Raw genomic sequence first — 23,987 nt, 5'->3', positions numbered from 1 at the left:
CTTTTGGATACACATCCAGAAATAACTTTTTGACTTCTAGTAATCAAAAAGCAAAAAGTTAGTTTAGGTGTAAAATTTCAGAACGGCTTCTAGAAGCAAAAAAATCGACTTTTTGTGAAGCAAAATATCTTTACTTTTGACTTCTGCTTCTGGTATCCGAACGCGCTGTTATAACATGTTTGGATGTCACTTTAGAAGTTGCTTGAAGCAGAAAAATCAGAAGTTAGTTTGGATATTTAATTTCAAAATGACTTCTAAAATAAAAAAAAAAGTTTTTCCAAGAGAGGCGATTCTGGTGATGAGAGGCGATTTCTAGGTTAGTGGTTTTCACTTGATCAAACTATCTCCTTTCAATCTCTTCTCCTTACCTCCGTCTCCTTCATTCTTCCCCTCTCCGCTTGCTGCACTGTCCGATACTGCTCTTCACTTCTTTAACATCTTTGGTAGAAGTCCTTCTAGGGTTTTCGAGTTCAAGGGTTTTTCTGATGCCTAGAACACAGACCTCGCCAAACCCTACAACATCTATTGTTTCTGCAACCCCCTGCGCTAGCTAAAGGGATGTTTCTGGTGGTGGAGTTCGTCTTTTTCAATGCCCCTAAGGGTCTTGATGGGTGCAAAAATGGTGTTAGTGGGAAAGGGTTATTGAAGGTCTCCCTGTTCAATCACCTGAAAAATCTTCATTACAAAAGAGAAGGAGGATTCGATAGATGCCGCGACAGAGTTCACAATTGCAGCAACATTTACCAATCTTGGGAGGCTACCTTACAGCACCTAGAGAGCTGGTTATGTATCACTGCATGCATATCTATGCTCTTGGGAAGAAATGTACGCATCTGGAATCACACGAGCTTTCCCCTGCATCAGTTTTGATGTACGACACCGCTGCTCCTATCAGCGTTGATACTCCGATGGCTGCTGAGGTTGAGGTTGCCGCACCAACCTTGTGTCTCGAGTTATTGAACATGGTGTTTCTAGCTCAGATACCCACCATCTCGAGTATTCCTGCTAAGTGTAGGCTACACTTTGCATGAACCTTCAAGTCTGTTTTACAGAGAGTGACTGCTTCGCCTAGTGAGTTAGCTTCCTGGATCCAGTTTTTGCTCTTCCCTGTTTGTACACTCCATGTCGCGAACTCTATCCAAGAAGAGAAGGATAGCACGCTAAAAAAGCTGCAGATTAAGTCTGTCAATCGTGCGCTGCGCCTTTGGTCTGAGCCAAATGGATGTGCAGTATTAGTCCAAGAGGTTCTTGAGAGCCACGAAGAGAGGAAGAAAGCGCTGGAGAAGATAAGGAAGAAAGCTAAACAGAAAAGTCAGGAAGTTACCAACTTTAGACTGTGTAGGGGTAAATTAAGAAGTGGTTTATATGCTGCCGCAATCCGTACTCTAACCTCCAGTGGGGTCGCGCCTCATAACGCTGGCACCTTAGCTGAATTACGGTGCAAACATCCACCTGCTACCATGCCGGTGATTCCTACCGTTCCACCTTCTCAGGCTGCAATGATTGCGTCAACAGAGTTGGTGTTGGGAAGACTGAAGAGTTTCCCCAAAGGGACATCATGTGGAAGAGATGGATTTCGTGCACAACACCTCCTTTATGCCCTTAGTGGAGCTGCCGCTGTTCTATCATGTGAATTAATTGCATATATTACGGATGTGGTCAATTTATGGTTGTCAGGCTCATGTCCAGCTGTTTTGGGGGAATTTGTGGCCAGTGCTCCCCTAACCCCATTAACCAAACCTGGCGGTGGTTTGCGCCCGATTGCGGTTGGCACTATTTGGAGAAGACTCGTTTTTAAATGCGCTGCTTCCTTTGTTAGCCAAGAGATGGGTTCTTATCTGGGTGATTTCCAATTTGGTGTGGGAGCTAAGTGCGGTGGGGAGGCAATTCTACATGTTGTAAATCGTGTTCTGGAGGAAAAAGAGAATCAAGATATTCTTTTCATATTGCTGGTGGATTTTTCTAATGCATTCAATCTCATTGATAGAACTAAGATGATCGCAGAGGTACGTAATTTATGTCCTTCTATATCCCATTGGGTTGAGTTTTGCTATGCTTCAGCGGTGCGGCTATACTACATAGATCATGTACTTTCTTCAGCTCAGGGAGTGCAACAAGGTGACCCTTTGGGGCCGCTTTTGTTTGCTCTCACTCTCCACCCTCTAATCTTGAGCATAGCCAAACGGTGTGACTTGGAGCTGCAGGCCTGGTACCTTGATGATGGTACGGTGATTAGTGACACTATGATGGTCGCAAAAAGCACTTCAAATTATACAGGAGGAAGGTATCGCTAGGGGACTGTTTTTGAACATCAAAAATACAAAATTATTCTGGCCTTCTCCGGATCCTAGAGCAGCCATTACAGGTGTCTTCCCACCAGACATTAGCAGGCCAGATAAAGGGGTTAAGCTTTTGGGAGCCCCTGTTAGCCTCGATGCCCAATTCATTGCTGATATGGTTGTTAAAAGAGTGCATAAAACTGTGGAGCTTATCGATGCAGTTGAGAAACTTGAAGATCCACAGTGTGAACTTCTGTTGTTCATAAATTGTGTCAGGGTCTCACGTTTGTACTTTGCTCTTCGAACCACCGTGTCGGACTATTTGTATGAGGCTCAAGACTTATTTGACTCTCGACTATATAAGTTTCTGCGTCATGTGGTCACGGGAGATGGGCCGGGCTTTGGACCCCTGCAACAACGACTTTCCACCTTGCCACTCCGATTGGGTGGCTTAGGGGTTACTCGGTTCAAGATGCCGTGCATTATTTTTATTTAGCATCGTGTTTACAAATAGAGCTGGCAAACGGGCGGCCCGGGGATGGCTTGTTACGGGTTACACGGGTTCGGGTTAATATGGGCCAAAACCCGCGGGTTGATATTCTTCACGGGTAGTCATTTCTTCAACCCGTGCCCGCAACGGGTAAAGCTTGCGGGTTCACGGGTTACCCGGCTTGTTAGATTAAAAATCAAATCAAATTTTAATTAAGTTAATTTAGGACAAATTACAAAGATCAAACACAAGTATTACAATAAGCAAACACAAATCCTTCCAAATCCTTCCCTATAACACCTAACATACATCTAATCAGTCCATTTTCAGCTCAACCCATCATTGCTTCAATCGCATCAAGAATTCTATACATTTGAAGGTGAAGTTTTTCTCTTGCTGAGAATCATCCAAATCCAAATGATGGACACCAACTCTTCCCTCAGTTGAGCCAACTTATAAACAAAATAAAAAAAAATAGTTAGTCGGGAAACATAAAAGAATCAGTCACCAACCCCTTTTAGAATTAGTAGATAACTTTACAAGAAATGACACCATTTAGTTACAAAACTAGATAATAAAATTCAGAGTGCAATACCATTTTAGATGTTCAACCCCCGTGATGGCTAGAACTGTGTACTGCCAGTTAAAACATACTACAAAAATGTTGCAGAAGAATCTGTGCATTAGCTCCTTCAAATCACAAGGGATTTTGTTGAGACAATTTTTCAACCACCCTCCAAGCACGAACCTTGCCATTTTAGTCACCAACTCTTACTGCCATCAATATCTCTCTATTTCTCTCCTTTTTCCAAACAAGAACAATCCCATTTAACCAAATCATCTTCCACTCTTTAAAGAAATAAAAACAGAGATGAAAATCAATTTCAATTAGAATATATACTTCAATTAGAATTATCATCAACAACTGCAATTACATCCACAAGACCATATATACTTCAATTAGATTTATCAACAAACAAAGGCATACCTCATTCAACAATACTACTAGTAATTCGATCACACCAGTAACTCATATTTTTGCAATTTGTCGTAGGTCATAATTAAGGCGGAAAAAATTAAATAAAAAAGGAATGCAAACGGGAAGGATGATCTACTGACCATTGAAAGTGTTGTGGATCCATCACCTTCTTTGGCCTGCAGAAGTATGTAAAGAATTTCAACTCAATCTCAATGCATAAGAAACTATTAATAAACCAAACAAATGAAGAATGCCAATTAACCATCTCATAAAATTGTGAGGAATTTTCTAGTTACGTCCTTTATTTATAATTCTTCGTAAACTAATGATGTCAATAAAGTTCATCAAACTCGTACCTTTTCAGCCTCTTCTCGTGCTTAGATGCTAAGATGATCAATAATCAAAGATTGCAGAATCGGTGGCTAATTCACTATGTTTTCAGAAAGAGAAATCAGATAAGCAAACATAATTTGGATTTGAGGGTTTACCGTCTTCCTTGAGGATAAACAAGAGCATCAATTTCTTTGTCTGTCCACCACCAATCCATATTGTCTTACATTTACTTCTGTTAATGGTTCGTCTAACCAATGAGTAAAACAGAAACTGTGCAATAATGCATAAAACAATCAATCAATCTAATGATTTACTAAAATTGCAAAAATATGAGTTACTAAGGCATACCTCATTCAACAATATATACTTCAATTATAATTATCATCAACAACTGCAATTACATCCACAGGACCATATATACTTCAATTAGAATTATCAACAAACAAAGGCATACCTCATTCAACAATACTACTAGTAATTCGATCACACCAGGCATATTACTAATACTAACTCACTTCAGTTCTGCGCTAATAACTGCAGTTCAACCTAACAACATGCACATCCAAGTATCAGTTCAACATATATACAATATCTTAAATACTCATCTCAAATCCTGGTTCATCAACAACCACATAGTCTCGACAACATACATAAATAACTTTACTAATTCGATTGAGAAGAATAATTACCTCAAACCAATCCAACTCAAGCAATTGAATTAGATTCTTCTTACTCTGACCTGACTCAGAATTCATCTCAAGATCACCACCATCTACCAAAACCAACTCTACCCTTCTTCTGTCTCGATCTGAGTCTCATAATCAGCAACCCTCAGAAACTCTAATTTATAAATTGGGGAAGAACATGAGGAACCCTAAATCTGCAATTTCTTAATCAATTTTTCAGGATAACTCCACCATTTACATCAAATACCAATCAAAAACAAACTCATCTTCTAACTTCTTCTTATTCACCTTTAATTGAATTCTCGATCAATTACAAAAAACCCTAACTATTGATTCTTCAATGATTTGTCACTGAATCAACTTCAAGGCTTAAATTAAAAAACTACTCATGAATCTTCAACAACAATAACTTCATAATTTATCTTCTAAATCTTCATAACATCATCCAACTCTATAAACTCTAATTCATATCTTCACTGATTTAATATTTCCTCTTCTCTCCTTGTTCATCCAAGAACAACACCACCTCCAGCAACAACCCATGACTCTTGTCTAATTATCCCAACCTCACCACCTCAGAGCCCTCACAAGAATTCACCAAAGGTGAAAAACAGAAAGAAGAGAAGAAGAAAGAAACGAGAAGAAGAATAAAATATAAATGAGAGTTTATCCTCTCGGTCGATTAATCCAGTGAAGGAGAGGCGACACGTATGAAGTGCGGGTTCACGGGTTAAACCGTGGTTTCACGGTCCGGGCCGGGTTAACCCGTTTCTCGACGGGTCACCATTTCTCCAACCCTAACCCGACTTGTTTAGAAACCAGCCAGTCCGGGTTCGGGTTTTCACGGTCCGGGCACGGGTTAATCCGCGGGTTTCGGCTTGTTTGCCAGCTCTATTTACAAACCCTCGAGCTTCAGTCTGTTATCTTGAAACACACTGGTATTAGTGGGTTTAGCGATTACCTTGAGCGTGCTTCTTCTTCTTTTAACTCTGTGTGTAGTCCTGCTTCCTATATATTCGTCGATAGCTCTGCTACTCATTCTATGAAAACTTTGGCAGTTGTTTATTTCGATGCAGTAAAGAGGGACTATACTACCAATTTCAAGTTGTTTGAACGTGATTCGATGCTTTGGCAGAGTAACCAAGTGAAACATGCTTTGGATTTCCTTTTGGCCATTCCTATAGATGGTTTAAATCAACATATTGGGTGCAAGGCAGTTCAGCGCGGTGTTGTGTTACAGACTTGGCATCCCCCTTTTTGAGTTGGACAGCAAGTGCCCCTTCTGCAAGAGAGAGCTGGACGTGTTTGGTGATCATGTTGTGCATTGTGCGAATGAAGTGGGTCTAAAGTTTCGACATGACTGGGTTCGTGATACGATTGCAGACATGTGTTATCGGGCAGGGGTCCTGGCACGTAAGGAGGTGGACCTAGGGCTCTTGGCCAATAATGGCACTTCTCTGAGACCTGCGGACATTCTGGTACACAATTGGGATAATGGCCATGATGTTTGTTTGGATGTGACGATTGTTTCACCCTTTGCAGGGGGTAGTGGTCGTACTTTGGATTTGGGACAAGCTCTCAAGGATGCTGTTATTCGTAAGAACACCAAGTATTTGGAAAAATGCACATCCCAGGGTTATGAGTTTGAGGCTTTGGCTTTTACCACTCTTGGCGAGCTCGGGGTTGAAACGACATCCTTTATTAAACATTTGCGCAATTTTATGGCTAGCCATGATGCTAATATTCGTGTAGGGAATTTCCTTTTTCATAGGTTAAGTGTTGTGGTGCAGAAAGGAGTTGGAGCCCAACTTGTTGCTAGGCTCCCTACAAGTTTCTTGTCCGATGAGGATCCTTTTGAATAGTGTAAAAACACAAAACACGCGGGTTTAATAATTTGTTTATTAATCATAATTAATTTTCTTAATTAAAAAAATAATAATAATAAAAAAAAAGTTAACTATTTATGAAGTTAATAATAGGTTTTGTGATTTGTTTTTGACTTTTGCTTTTGGATACCTCTGGTATCCATTCCACACCCTGTTATAACTCGTTTTACTTCTTTACTTGCGTTTGTCTTCGTTCATACTCTTCACTCACTCTCAGTCTCTAACAAATGATAGATTCAATAATCAGATCTCAGTTTTCTTCAATGTTTCTTCTCTAACAGTCAATCTCCCCAAAACCCTCCAAATCTTTGTAGAGCCCTTCTTCATTTTTGTCTTTCTCTCTAGGTTTTCTGTAACTTTTTCAAAAATGACTTCATTAAAATCATCAAAAGCTTCAAAATTCACAAATCCATCACCCCCACCACCCCCACCACCATTATCATCACCAGTATTAACATCAACAACAAGATCACCATCTTCTCTATCTACACATTTCGCCATGATTGAACTAAAACAGAAAATCTTAACCTCAATCTCAAAGCTATCTGACCGCGATACTCATCAAATAGCAGTTGAAGATTTAGAAAAAATCATTCAATCTCTTTCAACTGATACTATTCCAATGTTTTTCAATTGTCTTTATGATTCCATTAATGACCCTAAACCTGCTGTTAAGAAAGAATCATTACGTCTTCTTTCTCTGATTTGTACTTGTCATCCAGATTCAGCATCAACTCATCTTACCAAAGTCATTTCTCACATTGTTAAGAAACTTAAAGATTCAGATTCCAGTGTTAGGGAATCTTGTCGTGATTCAATTGGAACATTATCTTCTCAATATTTAAGAGGAGGAGATAATGATAATGGTAATTTTGTTTCTGTCCTTTTGTTGTTTGTTAAGCCTTTGTTTGAGGCTATGAATGATCAGACAAAAACAGTTCAAGCTGGTTCAGCTGCTTGTTTGGCGAAAATGGTTGAGTCTGCTATTGATCCCCCAATTGCTGCATTTCAGAAGCTTTGCCCTAGAGTTTGCAAGTACTTAAACAGTCAGAATTTTCTGGCTAAGGCGTCACTCTTGCCTGTTGTGGCAAGTTTATCCCAGGTTTGGTCAATGTGGATTACTTTCAGATTTGTCAATGTTTTCATTATGGTTTTTCCTATTTTGAAATTTCTATTCTGTACTTATCTAGATTTAGGTTTACATTATTAGGTTAGCACTTCTCATTACATTTATGGTTTTGTATATTAGGAATCAAAGAATTTGGTTAAATGGGTAGTTCTAGTGGATATAAAGAGAATACAGCTTTTCACTCATTATAGCTAGTGCAAAAGATGTACTTTAGTTTTGTTGTTTCATGATCAAGTGACAGTTAGATGGGCTACTCATTTGGCCGAACAACTTGATACTATTTATTGAATGACAATTCAGAAATTACACTCTTAAACAATACATTGATTGAATTCAATGTTTTAGAGAAGCAAAAGTAAATGGCAAATGTGCAAAAAAACATAAGTAGAATGAGAAAAAGGACCGGAAAAATTGACTCATATGCTTTCTTAGAGATGATGAATGTAGCCATCATTGATTAGAAGTTATTATTGCTATTAGTTTCTTGCCATCAAACCAGAGACCAAAGCAGGGCTCGACAAAACAGAAAGTATCATGTCATTAGTTTTAATACATGCGACCCTAACTGAGTTGTTTGAATATAGTTCATAGTTTCTAATGACCTTTTTGGAGAGCGCTATTAGTTTCAGGGAAAATTTGTTGCACCTTGTCAATAAAAATCTATAATAAGAGTTTGTTGCAGGTAGGATCCATTGCGCCACAAAGCTTGCCAACGTTTCTCCAAAGCATTCATGAATGCCTCGAGAGTAGTGATTGGGCAACACGTAAAGCAGCAGCTGACACATTGAGTGCTTTAGCATCTCATTCAAGCCATTTGATTGCCAAAAATACATCTTCCACTCTAACTGTACTTGAGGCCTGCCGTTTTGATAAGGTATCTTAGTGGATGTATTAATCCTGGCCGAGTTTCGCCTATTCTTTCATATTTGTGATGGAACACAAACATTTCTCTCATACATATAAAAATAACCTCCAACCTCTGTGGACATGGTTTGGTGAATAAAATGTCCAATGTTTGAATTGTTTCTTGATATTGTGGTTGTCTCGTTCAGGTGAAACCCGTAAGGGAGAGCATGGCAGAGGCATTATTATTGTGGAAGAAAATTGGGGAAAAGGGAGAGAATGGAGCTTCTGATGACTTGGATGCTGGTTAGTATGCATGCAGATCAGTTTTAAACACGCAGATCAATACACACCCACACCCACACCCATGCATGTGTACATATATAATCATTTCTCTTCATGGTGGTTAATCTGGTATTTCCAATGATATTACAGACAAAAAAATTTCACAATGTACCAACTCAGCGGAGAAGACAAACCAAAAGAAGACATTTGCAGATTTCAGAAGAGAGGAATTGGCGAAGGATGCAGAAGTTTCTACTTCTCCCGCATCTGATTCTCTTTCCAAAGCCAAGCCTAACTGCATATCAGACAAAGCTGTTGGGATATTGAAGAAAAAAGCACCAGCCTTAACTGAGAAAGAATTGAACCCAGAATTTTTTCAGAAACTTGAAACAAGGGTTTCAGGAGATTTGCCGGTTGAAGTGGTGGTACCACGCAGATGTCTTAACTCTTCTGATTCTCAAGGTGAAGAAGATTCAGAGCAAAATGATCCGGATCCTAGGGAAAGAACAAGTCATGATGGGAATGGCGAGTTTGATGATGTTAACAGATTTACCAATGATAAATATCGTAGGAATGAGAGAGGAGCTGATGATTTTGCACGAGATAAGTGGACAGAACAGAGAGTATTTAGGGCAAAAGACCCCAGAGGGAGAGCTTCTGACATTGATGATAGCGTGGGAAAAAGCAATCGGAGGGACTTAGCTGTTGTTCATAATGGCTCCTCCAGACCCGATGGTCATACTGAAGGATCCTTCATGGATAGCAAAGGAAATTGGTTAGCCATTCAAAGGCAGTTATTACAGCTTGAAAGACAACAAGCTCATCTTATGAACATGTTGGAGGTCTGTTTCTTTTATTTACATGTAGTTGAACTTTGATCTTGAAACTTATTTACTAACTTGTATGATTTTCAATGGCAGGACTTCATGGGTGGATCTCATGATAGCATGATAACTCTAGAGAACAGAGTACGGGGTCTTGAAAGAGTTGTCGAAGAAATGGCAAGGGAATTAGCATTGTCATCAGCCAAAAGAGGTAGCAATTTTATGGCTGGAATGGACGGATCCTCTAACAGGTCCTTGGGCAAGTATAACAACCTTCCTGATTATTCAAGAGGGTTCCTATCTTCTGATGGTAATCATACAACAGGATCAAGGTCGAGGGACTCGCATTGGCGATCTGACATCTCCGAAACTTACAACACATCAAGAAACTTTCATTTGGGTTCTAGAAGAGCTCTTGGTAGTGTGTCAAATGACGGACGGTTACCTAGACAGGAACAAGATTCTGATCAAGCTGGGAACAGAAGGGGGTGGGAAAAGGGTATAGGACAATTTAGGCTTGGCGAGGGACCTTCTGCAAGAAGCGTTTGGCAAGCTTCGAAGGATGAAGCAACTCTTGAAGCCATTCGAGTAGCTGGCGAAGAAAATGGACCATCTCGTGTAGCACCACGAATAGCACCACAAGTTGCTCCAAGAATTGCCGTCCGAGAATTAGATAGAGAACCCATGGGAGAGGATGGTGCAACACAGGAAGAAAATCCAATCTGGGCTGCTTGGGGAAATGCAATGGATGCAGTTCATGTGGGGGACCTGGATACAGCTTATGCTGAACTTTTGTCTGCTGGAGATGATGAGTTGCTCATAAAGCTTATGGACAGATCAGGCCCTGTACTTGATCAGCTCTCTACTGAAATAGCCAGTGACGTTTTGCATGCCATAGGACAGTTTGTCCTGACACCAAACTTGTTCGACTTAGGTTTATCCTGGATTCAGCAGGTACTATTTTTTCTCTTTCTGGTTTCTTTGTATTTCATAGGTTATATTCCCTCAAGAAATTATATGGCATGAATTCCACAATTTAACATTTGGGTTTTGGTGTAATGCTTTTGAAAAGATAAAATGTCTTTCCTCTCTTGATGGGTTTGCTTTGAGTTTCTCAGGTGGCCGATCTAGTAATGGAGAGTGGTCCAGATGTGCTGGGAATTTCTACAGAGACCAAGAGAGAGCTGCTCTTGAATTTACAAGAGGCTTCTTCGTCCATTGACCTACCTGAAGACTGGGAAGGTGCAATGCCTGATCAACTGGTTTCACAATTAGCATCAATTTGGGAACTTTGATTTTTTTTTTCTTTCTTCTTCTTCATTTTGCGTTAGGTCTTATTGTGTGACGCTGTGTATTTGTTGTGCTGTAATATATTTATCCTTCTATCTGTTTTTACACTTTTTTTTTTGGGTTCACTTGGATCTACCACGTACATAATCTTTGGGATGAACCAGCAATTTTTTTTTGTTTTTTTTTGCAAGTTAAGTGCATTCAAAAGAGCTAATTTAGGGAGTTAGTAACCTTACATCGTGATAAGTAGAGACATATGTAGGATTGGAGATATCCATCCTAACATTAGATTTATCTACTTCAAGAGCATTTTTAATACAAAAAGGAGGAATTTTTCTCCAATTCAAAGTCCGACTAAAGGATTTGGCCTCCTTGGCCAAGATATCTGCTGCATTATTTGCAGCTCTAGGAACATAAAAAAAAGCTAATTTTTTATGACAAAGATTAAATTCACTCTTGACTTCATCCATTATGGTTTGGTTCTGTCATTCAATTCCTCATTCTTTTCCATTCAGATAGTCAATGAGGTTTTTGCAGTCTCCTTCAACCAAAAAGTTGGTCAGTCTATGTTCAACTGCCCATTTCGCTCCCTGTCTCATACCTATTGCTTCCTCTTCTTCAGCGGTAGAAGCTGAGAATGATCCTGCTCTGTTTTGCTCAAATTCACCTGCATCATTTCTGAGTATTAAAGAAAAACCTGCAGGCATAGTCATAGAATTCCAGGCTGCATCTATATTGATCTTCAATTGATTTTTCTTTGGAGGGGACCAAGTACTAGAAATCAAGTTGTCAGTTTTCACCTGTGTAACAGAATGATTACTTTTACTCCAAAAGTCTAAGTATCTTTGTATTTCTAAACTTAATTGAGCACTGGATTGTTTAGTTTTTTTTCAAAAACCCTACTACATCTCTCCATCCATATGAACCAAGCTTTTGTTAAAATGAGCTCTATAGAGATAGATGGGTTTACTTTTCCCATCCATTGCTTACAGATATCTAGGAAGGTTGTAGAACTATGAAAACAAGGTACTACAGGATTTGGTTCAGCAGCCCAAACAACTTTAGCATAAGGACAGAAAATCAGAATATGTTCCATAGATTCTTCTTCATTGCACCCAAAAGAACATTATGGATGAACATCTTCCATAAATTTGGATAATTTCAAATTTGTGGACAGAGCATTTTGTAAGCATTTCCATGCAATTTTTTTTATTATGTCAGAAATATCTAGACTCCAAAGTCTTTTCCAGAAAGAATCAGGTTGTCCTAAGTTATAATGATTCACAGTTTTCTCATTCAATTTATTGTACATGGATTTAACAGTAAAAATACCAGATTTAGTAAGAAGCCATCTTAAAGTATCAGATTTGCCTTTTGCTATCCTAGTAAGAAGTCATCTTAAAGTATCAGATTTGCCTTTTGCTATCCTAGTATTAATGATCTTTTCAGCTATATGACTAGGGAACATTTCCAAAATTAAAGTAGAATTCCACTTCTCTGTGATTGGATCAATAAAATCTTTCACAAGTGTTAAATGGTTGTTTATGACTGTTTTCCAGTTACTAAGATTATTTTTCAAGTTAGGGATCCACTTGTCATCCCAAATAAAAATATTAGTGATGAACCAGCAAATTAAACTTGTGTTTTCGGTATTTTGGCTGGAATTGGCATCTGGGGAATTTGTTACAAAAATCTTATGCAAGGCAGGAAAAAGAAGATACAGAACAGAAGGAAAAGATTGGCGCTGCTACTTATGTTAAACATTACAGCCAGTTAAGCTTGTCTGCTACATATGATATGAATTTGAACATTTGTCTTTATACATCAGTGCTGAAATTTAAGCAACACATCTCACGTTAAGTCACAGCGAAAATAATTACATTCGAGTTCCAAAAGTACTCGGTACCACTAGTTACAAGTATAATCCACAATTTGGTAGAGCTGGTAGGAACAGGAATCAGTTTATCTCTCTGATCTCGATATCCGAAAGCTACGGTTTCATCACAATGTCTCATTTGTGTTCTTCTTTGTCATCTTCATCATTCTGTGAACTACCATTATCATCTTCTGAATCTTCACCGTCATTATTACTCTGGAAAGAATGAGATTTAGATGTATGATGTGAGCTTCCTCCTCCCTCTTCTTCTTGTTTTGGTGCAGCCAAGTATTCAAGAGCTGTTACAACATCACTTATTAAAGGTCGAGTAGTAGATTCTTCTTGTAAACACATAGATGCAATTGCAAGAGCTTGATATAAACCCTTTATAGGGTAATTCCCTTCAAGCAGTGGATCAGCCATTAATGTAAACTTCCTCCGATCTTTAAATAGTGGTTGTGCCTACATTTTTGAAAATGAGCCCAAGTTAAAAGCTGATAAACAAGACAAAAGTAGAACGAAGTCTGATTGAATACATGACACACATTTAAGTCAGATTTCAGATGAGCTATAACTTATAAACACCAACTTAGCTTTTGTTGAACTTACCCAAGTAACAAGATTTTGTTCATTTGCTGGTCTAGAATTATCGATAGCCCTTCGTCCTGTAATGATCTCTAAGAACACAACTCCAAAACTATAAACATCCGACTTGGTTGTTAATTGACCCGTCAAAGCATACTCTGGTGCACAGTAGCCGTAGGTTCCCATTACCCTCGTTGAGACATGACTCTTATCTCCAGTTGGACCAAGTTTAGCAAGACCAAAGTCAGAGAGTTTTGGACTGAAATTCTCGTCTAATAATATATTTGATGCTTTAAAATCACGATAAATGACTGGGGGGTTCGCTACGTCATGCAAATATTCAAGCCCTTTTGCTGCGCCTTGAGCTATCTTCATCCTGGTATTCCAATCTAACGCCTTCTTAGTGGGATGTAAATCTGCAAAACATAGCAGTTCAAAGGAATAACCTCGTTTTATCAAGCCACTTGTGCTGAACTAGAGGTTTGCAACAGAAGGTGCAAAGAAGTAATTGAAAAGTACCAAGAAGATGGTCCTCCAAAGATCCCAATGGCATGTACTCGTAGACTAAAATCCTTTGATCTCCATCAGCACAATACCCGACCAAATTAACAAGATTTGGATGGTGAACAAGACTCAACATCAAAACTTCCACCAAAAATTCCCGGTTCCCTTGCAACCCATTTCTATCGAGTTGTTTTACTGCCACAACCTGAGCTAAATGAAACAAAATCAGTAAGCAATCTAATTAAGGAGTGAATTATAAATTTCTACACTGTATATAAACTTGATGAATAACACAAGACCATAAGGAAGTGAAAACATACTTGGTTTGTGCTTTTGATAAATCCTTTATACACCCTTCCGAAACCTCCTTCACCCACTAGACATTCTGTTTTGAAGTTCTTAGTAGCATTTGCCAACTCCTTGAACGTGAAAGTTTTAGTGGCGTTAGCATTGCCGTTCCCAATTTTTTGCAACTCCGCAGCTATTATCCTATGCCTGCTGCTGTCTGCAAGGTTAGAGAAAGGTTCAATGAAATTGTAGTCTTACAATAATAACAAAACACTTACGGAACTTTTAAAGCATCACAAGTCTGAAACAGAAAATGCTTGAAACGGACCAGTATGGATCCAAATCCTTGATGTCAGAACGTGTGAATGGCGACTAGATATAACAATGTCATCAAGGTTCACTGATGAACCCGACTAAAGCATACCGAAACTACCAAAAAGATCACTACAGGTACAAAATTAGAATTTTCATACTTGCAAAAAAAACTTGGATGTGTAAAATCTAGCTACACTAGTTAGGAGATACCCTCCCTTGATGGATAATTCACTTATTCTTTTGATGTGTGTTCAATCAAATTTCGCTATTCGTTATTTCAGTAAATTTAATGTCTCCTGACATCCTATCAGGATTAGGTGATTGAGGGCGACTATACTCGCTTACATTCCATAATATATGCTGGAGTCACGATCTAGGTTCATGGAACTAAGAATCACAGCAATACAGAAGCAAGTGATGGATATATGTGCCCAATGATCTGGATAGAATTATAGGGAGAAAAACTAGATAAAATAGAGGGCATGATGGTCACGCAATATACTTGTGCGGCAGAACCGGCTAAATCGTTCTCTTTTTAAGCCCCATTACAGAGGTACAATAAGTAGTATCTCCAAAAGGACCAAAACAGAAACATCAAAGAACATGACCAAAGAAAACATTTAAAAAGATGAAAATTGGTTAAAAAAGGAAGCTGCAGGAATTGCACTTGACCAGAAAATATCATTAAGCAATTATCAATATCCGTACCAGATTTCAGGGACATGTTCTTAACAATAGCCTCCAGAGTTGATGCATTGTGACTTTTTTTGCTGCTCTTCTTCAATGAAAACCTACTTTCATCACCACCACCATCATCAGCTGTTAAACAACAAGAAAAGCAACCCATCTCTCTCTCTTCCTCTAAATAAATGATCAATAAAAATTCCTTGACTCAGAAAAAAATCATAATACAATAAAACTAAACAACACTAAGCCCCCCAGATCATTAAATGAACAAAAAATTGTTCCAGTTTTGATGAGAAACCACGAAACTTAAGAAAAAAAGTTTCTGGTTTTCTGAAGAAAAAAAATCCAAGATGTTTTTTTCTTTTGTTTCTTGATATTTTTCCAGGAACCCCGCATTGAATCCGGACATGGATTTCTCACAGCCATTGTTCTATACTTAGCAAATTGTTGGTATTTTTTTTTTTTTGCAGTTCCTCTCTGTAGCCGTTATCCTCAACTTTCTCTGTCGGCATTCTAGAACCGATAATTAGGTTGATAAACCCTTGTGTGACGTGTCAGTTATATCGTAAGTGTCATTGAAACATAAGAAAACGGTAACTCGTCAAAACCTAATAATCGGTGATGGGATTTCAGTAATGGCGGGTTATAGATTGCTTCGAACTATAATCAAGAACCCTAAATCTAGATCTTTACAGAATCTATATTCATCTTCTTCAGCTGGGTTTCATTCTCTATCTACTACTCCTCCAATTTCATCAAGCTTTTCTTCTAACTCTAGATTTCTTTCTCCATTCTCAAGATGTTTTCAATTTTCAGACCCTATGTGTTTATCGTCTCCGCCATTACAGTCTGCCATGCTTTTGTTTTTACATGGAGAAGCTGTTCACCGGAAAAAGACAGAAGAATCTTCCGATTCGAATGTGAATAAGAAGAAGAGTGGTAGTAGTTGTAGTAGTGAATTAGGGGTTGAATCAACTTCTTCTGTTCCTAGGTTAGTCGACGCGATTGATCAGAAGGAATCGAGTACCAATGTTGATACTAACGAGGGTTTTGTTAATTTGCCAAATATGATTTCGATGAGTAGATTAATTTCTGGTCCTTTTCTAGGCTGGTATGTTCATATTTGTCTTTCTGTTACACATTCATATTGTAACTGTTGGTGTGAATGTTGATATCTGATTTTTTTTATTTATTTAAGTATCTGAGTGTTTGGTTCTTTGCAGGATGATTATGAATGAATGGTATTTACCTGCCTTTGTGGGATTGGCCGTCTCTGGAGCAACTGACTGGGTATGGATTATGCATTTATTTACAGAATTACAGGTTTAGAATGCAGAAATTAGTTACTCTGACCTGCCATTATAATTTCTTTTTGTAGTTAGATGGTTATGTGGCAAGGAAAATGGGGATTAATTCAGTGGTAGGATCATACCTTGATCCCCTTGCTGACAAGGTTCGTTGTGAAATATTTATGTTCTGATGTTGTAGCTTGAGTACAGAAACATGTAAATCTTCTAGTACCTTCAATTTTAGAATTAATTTGTTTAAATGTCATTATACGGTTTTTATAGGTACTTATTGGCTCTGTAGCTGTGGCAATGGTGAAAATGGATCTTTTACCCTGTTAGTATTTGTCTATATTCTTAACTTAACAGTATTTTAATGTAAGAATTAAGATCTGCCTTAGTATTGTTCAGCAGTCAGCTTGACTTTTCCTTAATATATCATATGTTTCCAACTTATCGCGTTTAATAGTTGTGACAACTAGAACGATTCATAATGGCGTTCGGAGAGGGTAAACACTGAACTGAGTTCGTCTTACGTTTGGTTTAGGAGTTCACTGAGACAGGAACTTAGTATGGGATATATACTATTTGCGAGCTTAATGGAAAACCTTGACCGCGTAATCTTGATTCATAGGATTATTAGATAGATGGGGAATTATGCGTGATTTGGGTGTAAGGTTGACTGCTTTACGTTTTCCTTTATGAAGCTTGGCTTGTTGGACTTGTTCTGTTCCGGGATGTTGGTCTTGTAGGTGGTGCACTCTACCAAAGAGCAACTACCTTGGGTTGGCAGGTGAGACTTGTCATGGCTGAACGGTTGTTTGTTTCTTTTCTTTTGTTTTTTACATACACAAATAAAAATTCCGTTCATTGTCAGTGGAAAAGTTGGTCCGAGTTCACCAACCTCGATGGGACTCATAGGCGGAAGATGGAACCCCTCTTTCTGAGCAAGGTAAGCTTCAATTTCTTTCTTTAATTTTTTTTTGTAGAATTCAGAATCAGACTGTTTGCACATTGCACATGAGATAAGAGAGAGATGTGAGGTTTTAGGATTAGGAATTTTACAAGGAATCTTAACATAATATTGAAGACCGTGGTTCAATGTGTTATAATTCCTCGAGCACATGAATGGCCTGTTTCTTCGGATCCTAAAGAGTTATCATTATTTAGCAAGTTACGGTCTCTGGTTTACCGAGTTGCTAAATTGATTTTTTTTCTCTTCTGCATTTTGTGCCAACAGGTTAACACAGTGTTCCAACTGGTTTTAGTTGCTGCTGCTCTTCTACAACCAGAATTTGGGACCTTAGAAACTGAAGAGTGCATCAAATACTTGAGGTAAGTTTTTGCTGCCGTATCTGTTCATGCTCTTTAACTTGTTCACATTTTAAAATATACTGGTATTTCTCCCAACAGTTGGCTAGTAGCGGCAACAACAGCGGCATCGACTGTAGCATATGGAGCACAATACTATCGACACAGATCGATGGTTCATGCAGGAGGATCGTTTCCAAGAAGCAAGTAGACCTCCCACCCACCCACCCAATATGCAGTTGGATGTTTCCAGTCAGCATTTCCATACCAATAGCACTGTTGTGTTGGTTGCCCATATTTTGGAGACCCTTGGTGTTTTGCTCATTTCTTCTTTCATTTTTCATGTACGGATGGTGCCATCTTTGTTGACATTGTTGAAAACTTCGTAACTTCAGAAGAGAATGAGATATACGAGCTAGGTAATGGGTCTGACTATTTTAAGAATATCACTGCAGCAATGTAAAAAGGAAGAAGAAAAGAATAAAGGATCAGACCAAAAAAATTGAAATTGTAACCTGTTTTATCTTTCAGTGGACCTAAATTGGTCTCTTTATTTTTCAGCTTGAGACGCAGCAGCTTGTTGTAAACATAGGAGTTCCTGTAAAGCTATTCTCCAAGTCAAAATACTTTCTAGAGATTGGAATTTACCTTGGCTGTAGCCTAGGGTGACCAAGCTGGTCCGTCCACAGCTAGTTGCCGAGCATAGTTGGTCCGAACAGACACCCCAAAGGCCAAAGCCATGATTCTCGCATACTCAAATATTCTACCATCCAGGTCTGTTCCAATAATCTCTCCTCTCACTCCCCTTCACTTGAACTTTCTCCCCTCTCGGTAACGGCTGCTTCCTACCGTTTTTTTTTTTCTGTCCCATTCTTCCAACGTCTTTTTAACGGCTCTCCCTAGCCGTCGATCCCAATTTTTTTTGCCGGAAACCTCCAATCTTTCTCTGCGAATGATACTTCTCATATAATCTCAAGCCCAAACCATGAACACTACTCACAAGTCTCTCATTTGCAACTGAAATTGCATCACTTACACAACACAAATCACAAATTCCACTCAAATCACAAAAAGCTCAAAAATCACTTGCAACACACAAATCACTGAATTCATAACTTACAACCAAAAGAATCACACATGAATGACCATCAAAGGTCATTCTGGCATATCTCATGATTATTATGGCACAAAAGCTTTGATTCTCATTTTAATATGTAACAAAATCTCAACTTTTCTGGGTTCTTTTACAAAAACTCATACCCACTCTAGCCTAACTCAGCATCTTTCGGTCTTACTGGAAAATTCTTATCAAAAACAACTTTCCACTAAACTCCCATTGCCTAGATTTAAATTACCTTGTTCAAGCTCTCAAAGTCAGATTTTTATCCTAGAAAAGGAATGAGTTTTTTTGAGACAGAAATCCCAACCAGTTAGTCTGAGGTTCTCTAGTTGCAAAGCTCATTGGGGAATCAACTGGATTTCTACACCTCCTTCCCCTGGTATGTATCAGTGTACTATCTTGGCTATTTTGGCTAAACTACCTGGAGGTGAGTACTTGACTCTCTATCTGTTTGTTTCTCTATTCACTGCTCCTAATTTGATCTTTTTACAATTTACCAAAGGCATATGCTCTCTATTGCCTGCTAGTCCTACCAAGTTCCTTAAGCCTGACTATTTCTTAAACCTTGTTAGCACTCATGATCTTCTCTATTGGGAAAATTGCTTCTTACTTAACATGCTTTTAACTAGGAATCAGCTACATTGCACTACTTTTTCTTTAAATAGAAATAAAAACTTGAACATAGTACTACAAATTACCAAAGTATACATAAAACATTTCCATAAACAGGATAACATCATTGTTTTTCGGCATCAAACTAAAAGAAAAGATTTCAGAATGTCTGGTACTACTAAATTCAGCATGTGCAGCTTGCCAAATCCTCCCTGTTTAGTATGCTTTTGGCCCCCCAGACTCAAGTGCAACATCTCTTACAGCTCTGGCCATCACTGCCTTATACACCCTCTCTACAGCCCTTGCATCTGCTTCAGGAGGCAAAGTGTCATCAGCCGGAAACACAGGAAGCTGGGGCTCCCCACCTCGCATAGCACTAGCCTTTGCAGATCTGTAGATTTGACCCACAATCCTAGAATCAACTCCAGGAGTTACATGCTCATCTCGAGGAACTTCAAGCGGATGTGTGACTTCTCCAGCACCAATCTGAGACACCTCGGCCACATCCTGGGCCATCTGCCTGAGAGCGGGAGCAAGAATGAACAAATTGGGAAATGTGATCTGACCTGGTTCAGGTGGCATTGTAGCTTTGATCCGAATCTGATCATTGGAAGGATCAGGTATATGAGCAGAAAAGAAGCCATGCTGAGTCCCCCCACAGAAAATCCGCTCATCATCTACCAATACAATGCCTTCCTTTATCACCCGGCGGCCCTTTGTGGGGTGCAGAGCAAAAACAACCCACCCATCTTTTACACCCACAAGTTCTCCATTCTGAATTCGGCCTTGATCGACCTGTTGCGGTGGTCTCCCTCGCCTGGCAGTTGCATACACAGCCCTTTCCACATTGCCTGCTCTCCCACCTCTAAAACCAGACACCCTACCACCAGCACCTGCTCTCCCATACATTGCATCAGAAGTATAATGCAATTCATGCATGTTATAACCAGGAAAACCTTCACTTATCCTTGCAGTTTCAACCTACAAATTTCAATTATCAGGTCGCAAATAGCACTCAAATTGATTAAATGCATGGAAGTTAAAACCTCACCCAAGAACTGCTTGATTTACAAAGAATTTTACCTGCTTTATTTGAGGGATTTCAACAGTCTGCTCTATCTGAGGCTCGACTTGGGCAACTCTCTGCTTCTCATGCTCACCTCCCTGGGGTCACATATTTGCATCCATCTTCCCTTTGCCTGGAGATTTCAAAGCGGAGATTACTCTAGAAATGTTGCTCAACAGAAGGATTACACAGGAACACTTTTTTTCTCTCAGCGAAAACTGATCAAGAAACTGATTGAAATTATCATCTCAGCGGTTTTAATCAACTTAAGAAGAGCAACAGCCTCTCAATCACAACCGTCAAAAATCCTTGGGAGTTACCAGACTTGCAGCATTAACTTCCGGTCTTACAACTTGAGGCGCATGATCAAGCCTACTGGCATCATTACTTGGCCTACTACAAGCAAAGAACCACCATTGTCTCATGCAAAGCGGCAACAAACACCTGGAAAGAATTCTCTTTCCACGTCAAAGGGTCAGATTTTGAGTAAATGGATCTGCAACATTCCCACCCGACAAGCCCAGATACAAAAACTACCTCAAACTTTCGAAATGACTCAGACACTTTTAACCACTCAGATACAAGATTTTCGAAATGACTCAGACACTTTTAACCACTCAAATCCTTCCAGCCGCAAGTACAAGGACCACTTCAACTGCAATACCAAGGACCAATTCAAAGACAACCTCTTCATCAAAGACAAAGAACAAATCCAACTTGCGTCAACATTTCAAAATTCAGCTAGACAAGTCGTTCTCAGTCATTATGAAGACTACACAATTACCATCTACTACCCCCAATGGGAAGGACAATGTAAGACTCTAAACACTTTAAATAACAATTTTATTGTCCTTGTATGCAGGTATATGAGCCAGAACCCATTAGTCACGAGAGCCAGCAACAGCTATCACCAACTGAACTACAAAGTGATGTCTACACCAACAGATCAGTACTTATCAAAACCAGTTTGGACTAACTTGAGTCCAACCCACATCTATGTTCCAAATACCAACATTACTGACATTTGCAAGAATCATTTTCAAATTAAAGCTTGGGTGGATGCCCCACACTACCACAGCTGGCCCTGCCTTGTTAGAATACACTTTGGTAAATTTACCTACTGGTTCTTATTCGTTTACTACCCACAAATGGCTTCCTCATCAAATTCCTCCAAACCAACCATTGAAAATCTTGTTGATCAGATGAACAAAACCCTCAATATGCCTGAAGTAGATCTTTATCCTAAGGTTTTCTTAAACCCTGACATTAGAGCCAAACAACATTTAGATTGGAAATGGTGTTTTATTGGAAAACTCTGCAACAATATCTGTTATGAAACATCCAGAATCAGTACATTCATCAACAACAACTGGGAATTTAATGGTAGAGTTGAACTAGATATTTGGAATAGAAGAAGGAATTCTTTCATCCTCAGACTCACTCATGAAGATGATTACTCAACACTGAGGAATGGAGGCACCAGAGGAGTTTTTGACAAGCTTATGGTTCTTGTTGGTGTCCCCCTTGAAGGCCCAAACTTAATTCGTGAAGAACAATTTACTAAGGTAATAGTTTGGCTGCTCATCAAAAGAATCCCATCACACATCATACCAGATATCCAAAATAATCTACAACCTGTTGGAGTTTTTCAAACTGCCAAGAAACCTTATGGAAGAGACAGATTTAAAAAAAATTTAGAAGTTAAACTTACCATTGATGTTACCAAACCTTTGAAGTTTGGTATTGAAGCTTTTGAAACCCCGACTATCTCTCATTGGCTGGAGTTTGCTTATGCTCTCAATGGAATCAAATTCTGCAAAGTTTGTAGAATATTAGATCATCCATCCCCACCCTGCCCCATCCCACCCACACATTCAAAATCCCACTACTCAAATCACAAAAGCCTGAAAACACCTCAACCTCTCCCACCACCCCAAACTGCCTACCAAAAATCCGTTCAAGAAGGAAGAAATGTCATTCATAGAGGATACTCTGATGTTGATGCTGCTCAAGTTTTTGAAATCAAGATGAGGAATGCAAAACAGACAGAATTGGAAAAAATAATTGCTAAATTTGCTCCCTCATCTTCAAAACACCTCACTTTTGGAGCCTCTGCTAGAGATGATCCCAACTCCCCACATCCGGATGTCATTGCCAGCCAAATAAGGCACAAAAAATTTGAGCTCTCAAAGAAAATCTCCACCAACTACAGCAATCACCAAGCTAAAACAAAGATCAAGGAAGCAGCTAGAGCTAAAAATCCTTCAAACACTAATGCCAACCAAACTCTGGACACCACTCATATCTTTCCAATCATTTCTTCCCAAACCATCATAACTCTAGCTCAAATCAAGGAAAGAATGGATGCTGAAACTGTCCAGTTCAAAAAGAAGGCTTGGAAAGCTAGAAAGACAATTCACGTCTTCACTGAAGAAGATTCACCCTCTGATAATGACAGTATTAAGGATTTGGAAAAGCAGAAAGTCATTCCAAAAAGGAAGCAATCAACTCAGGGTGCAGAGCCTATGGAAACCAATGAAACTGACAACAACAAAAGATTCAAGGACTACCCAGAAAACTATGCTGAACCTTTGGACTCAAGCATTCCCCTTATGACTAATGGTGCTTCTGGCTCATCAACACCAACCCCTGAGGTAATTTCCTTCTCTATCTTCTATCTTGGATTAAACTGCAACCAACATATTCTTTCCTCATACTGTCACATCATAAGCTACTATGATCCTATAGCTAGGAGATCAACCTCTAAATACCCCCTGTATCCTATTTTTGGCAATTCTTTACTTCAATAGCCTGGAACTGCCAAGGTCTAGGGCAAAAATATACTAAGAAATATCTTAATGATATGCTGACCAAATTTAATCCTGATATCTGCTTCATATCTGAAACCAAACAGAAACATGGTAAACTTTTAAATTCTACGAAACAGCTTAATATCCAAAAAATTTGGCATGTTAATCCTGGAGGGGCTAGTGGTACAGCTGGTGGACTAGTAATGATATGGAAGAACAATCTTGATGTTGAAATTCTAGACTGTTCAATTAACCATATCGATGCTAAAATACAGCCTACTAGTGGCCCTCCCTGGATCTTCACTGGTTACTATGGTAATTCTAATAATACTTAGTATAGACTAAATTCTTGGAAAGTCTTGGAGTATACTGCTTCCAAGAACTCCCTCCCTTGGTTGGTTATTGGTGATTTCAACTTTATCTTACATGATTTTGAAAAATACAGTACCCAATCACTGGACAATGCTGAAGCTAATATTTTTAGTAACAAGATTATTGATCTG

General features: G+C 38.9%; 3 protein-coding genes and 1 long non-coding RNA gene across 4 annotated transcripts; 2 read left to right on the top strand and 2 right to left on the bottom strand.

Annotated features, from left to right (window-relative positions):
* Window positions 1-3,566: 3,566 nt before the first annotated feature.
* Window positions 3,567-4,291, bottom strand: LOC113318899. The gene is made up of 3 exons (XR_003344943.1): window positions 4,105-4,291; window positions 3,889-3,924; window positions 3,567-3,618 (listed from the first exon to the last, which is right to left on the bottom strand). It is a non-coding gene; the product is annotated as an uncharacterized LOC113318899 (long non-coding RNA).
* Window positions 4,292-6,789: 2,498 nt separating this feature from the next.
* Window positions 6,790-11,199, top strand: LOC113318897 (microtubule-associated protein TORTIFOLIA1-like). Its single transcript, XM_026567180.1, has 6 exons — window positions 6,790-7,755; window positions 8,465-8,656; window positions 8,835-8,931; window positions 9,061-9,752; window positions 9,831-10,688; window positions 10,853-11,199. Exons 1-6 carry the CDS (start codon window positions 7,021-7,023, stop codon window positions 11,027-11,029), a joined length of 2,751 nt encoding a protein of 916 aa, XP_026422965.1. The 5' UTR covers window positions 6,790-7,020; the 3' UTR covers window positions 11,030-11,199.
* A 1,551-nt stretch (window positions 11,200-12,750) lies between these two features.
* LOC113318898 (probable serine/threonine-protein kinase PBL23) lies at window positions 12,751-15,629 on the bottom strand. Its single transcript, XM_026567181.1, has 5 exons — window positions 15,301-15,629; window positions 14,310-14,494; window positions 14,005-14,194; window positions 13,510-13,901; window positions 12,751-13,362 (listed from the first exon to the last, which is right to left on the bottom strand). The coding sequence occupies exons 1-5, from the start codon at window positions 15,437-15,439 to the stop codon at window positions 13,036-13,038; spliced, it is 1,233 nt and encodes a 410-aa protein (XP_026422966.1). The 5' UTR covers window positions 15,440-15,629; the 3' UTR covers window positions 12,751-13,035.
* Window positions 15,630-15,843: 214 nt separating this feature from the next.
* Window positions 15,844-18,388, top strand: LOC113318823 (cardiolipin synthase (CMP-forming), mitochondrial-like). Its single transcript, XM_026567079.1, has 8 exons — window positions 15,844-16,390; window positions 16,503-16,569; window positions 16,658-16,732; window positions 16,851-16,902; window positions 17,273-17,358; window positions 17,443-17,517; window positions 17,806-17,900; window positions 17,979-18,388. Exons 1-8 carry the CDS (start codon window positions 15,915-15,917, stop codon window positions 18,085-18,087), a joined length of 1,035 nt encoding a protein of 344 aa, XP_026422864.1. The 5' UTR covers window positions 15,844-15,914; the 3' UTR covers window positions 18,088-18,388.
* The last annotated feature ends 5,599 nt before the right edge of the window (window positions 18,389-23,987 follow it).

The sequence above is a fragment of the Papaver somniferum genome, chromosome 10, assembly GCF_003573695.1.
Source record: "Papaver somniferum cultivar HN1 chromosome 10, ASM357369v1, whole genome shotgun sequence".
Classification (NCBI taxonomy): domain Eukaryota; kingdom Viridiplantae; phylum Streptophyta; class Magnoliopsida; order Ranunculales; family Papaveraceae; genus Papaver; species Papaver somniferum.
Note: the sequence above shows the minus strand (reverse complement) of the source record. Positions and strands in the feature narration are given on the sequence as shown.

Bases quoted from the DNA above. Each gene is read 5' to 3' on its own strand.
- LOC113318897 (XM_026567180.1), top strand. From the start codon at position 7,021: ATGACTTCATTAAAATCATCAAAAGCTTCAAAATTCACAAATCCATCA. The intron at 8,932-9,060 runs GTTAGTATGCAT...ATGATATTACAG, and splicing joins TTCTGATGACTTGGATGCTG to ACAAAAAAATTTCACAATGT. The intron at 10,689-10,852 runs GTACTATTTTTT...TGAGTTTCTCAG, and splicing joins GTTTATCCTGGATTCAGCAG to GTGGCCGATCTAGTAATGGA.
- LOC113318898 (XM_026567181.1), bottom strand. From the start codon at position 15,439: ATGGGTTGCTTTTCTTGTTGTTTAACAGCTGATGATGGTGGTGGTGAT. The intron at 14,195-14,309 runs GTATGTTTTCAC...CATTTAGCTCAG, and splicing joins TTATCAAAAGCACAAACCAA to GTTGTGGCAGTAAAACAACT. The intron at 13,363-13,509 runs GTAAGTTCAACA...TCAAAAATGTAG, and splicing joins AACAAAATCTTGTTACTTGG to GCACAACCACTATTTAAAGA.
- LOC113318823 (XM_026567079.1), top strand. From the start codon at position 15,915: ATGGCGGGTTATAGATTGCTTCGAACTATAATCAAGAACCCTAAATCT. The intron at 16,391-16,502 runs GTATGTTCATAT...GGTTCTTTGCAG, and splicing joins TCTGGTCCTTTTCTAGGCTG to GATGATTATGAATGAATGGT. The intron at 17,901-17,978 runs GTAAGTTTTTGC...TTCTCCCAACAG, and splicing joins GAGTGCATCAAATACTTGAG to TTGGCTAGTAGCGGCAACAA.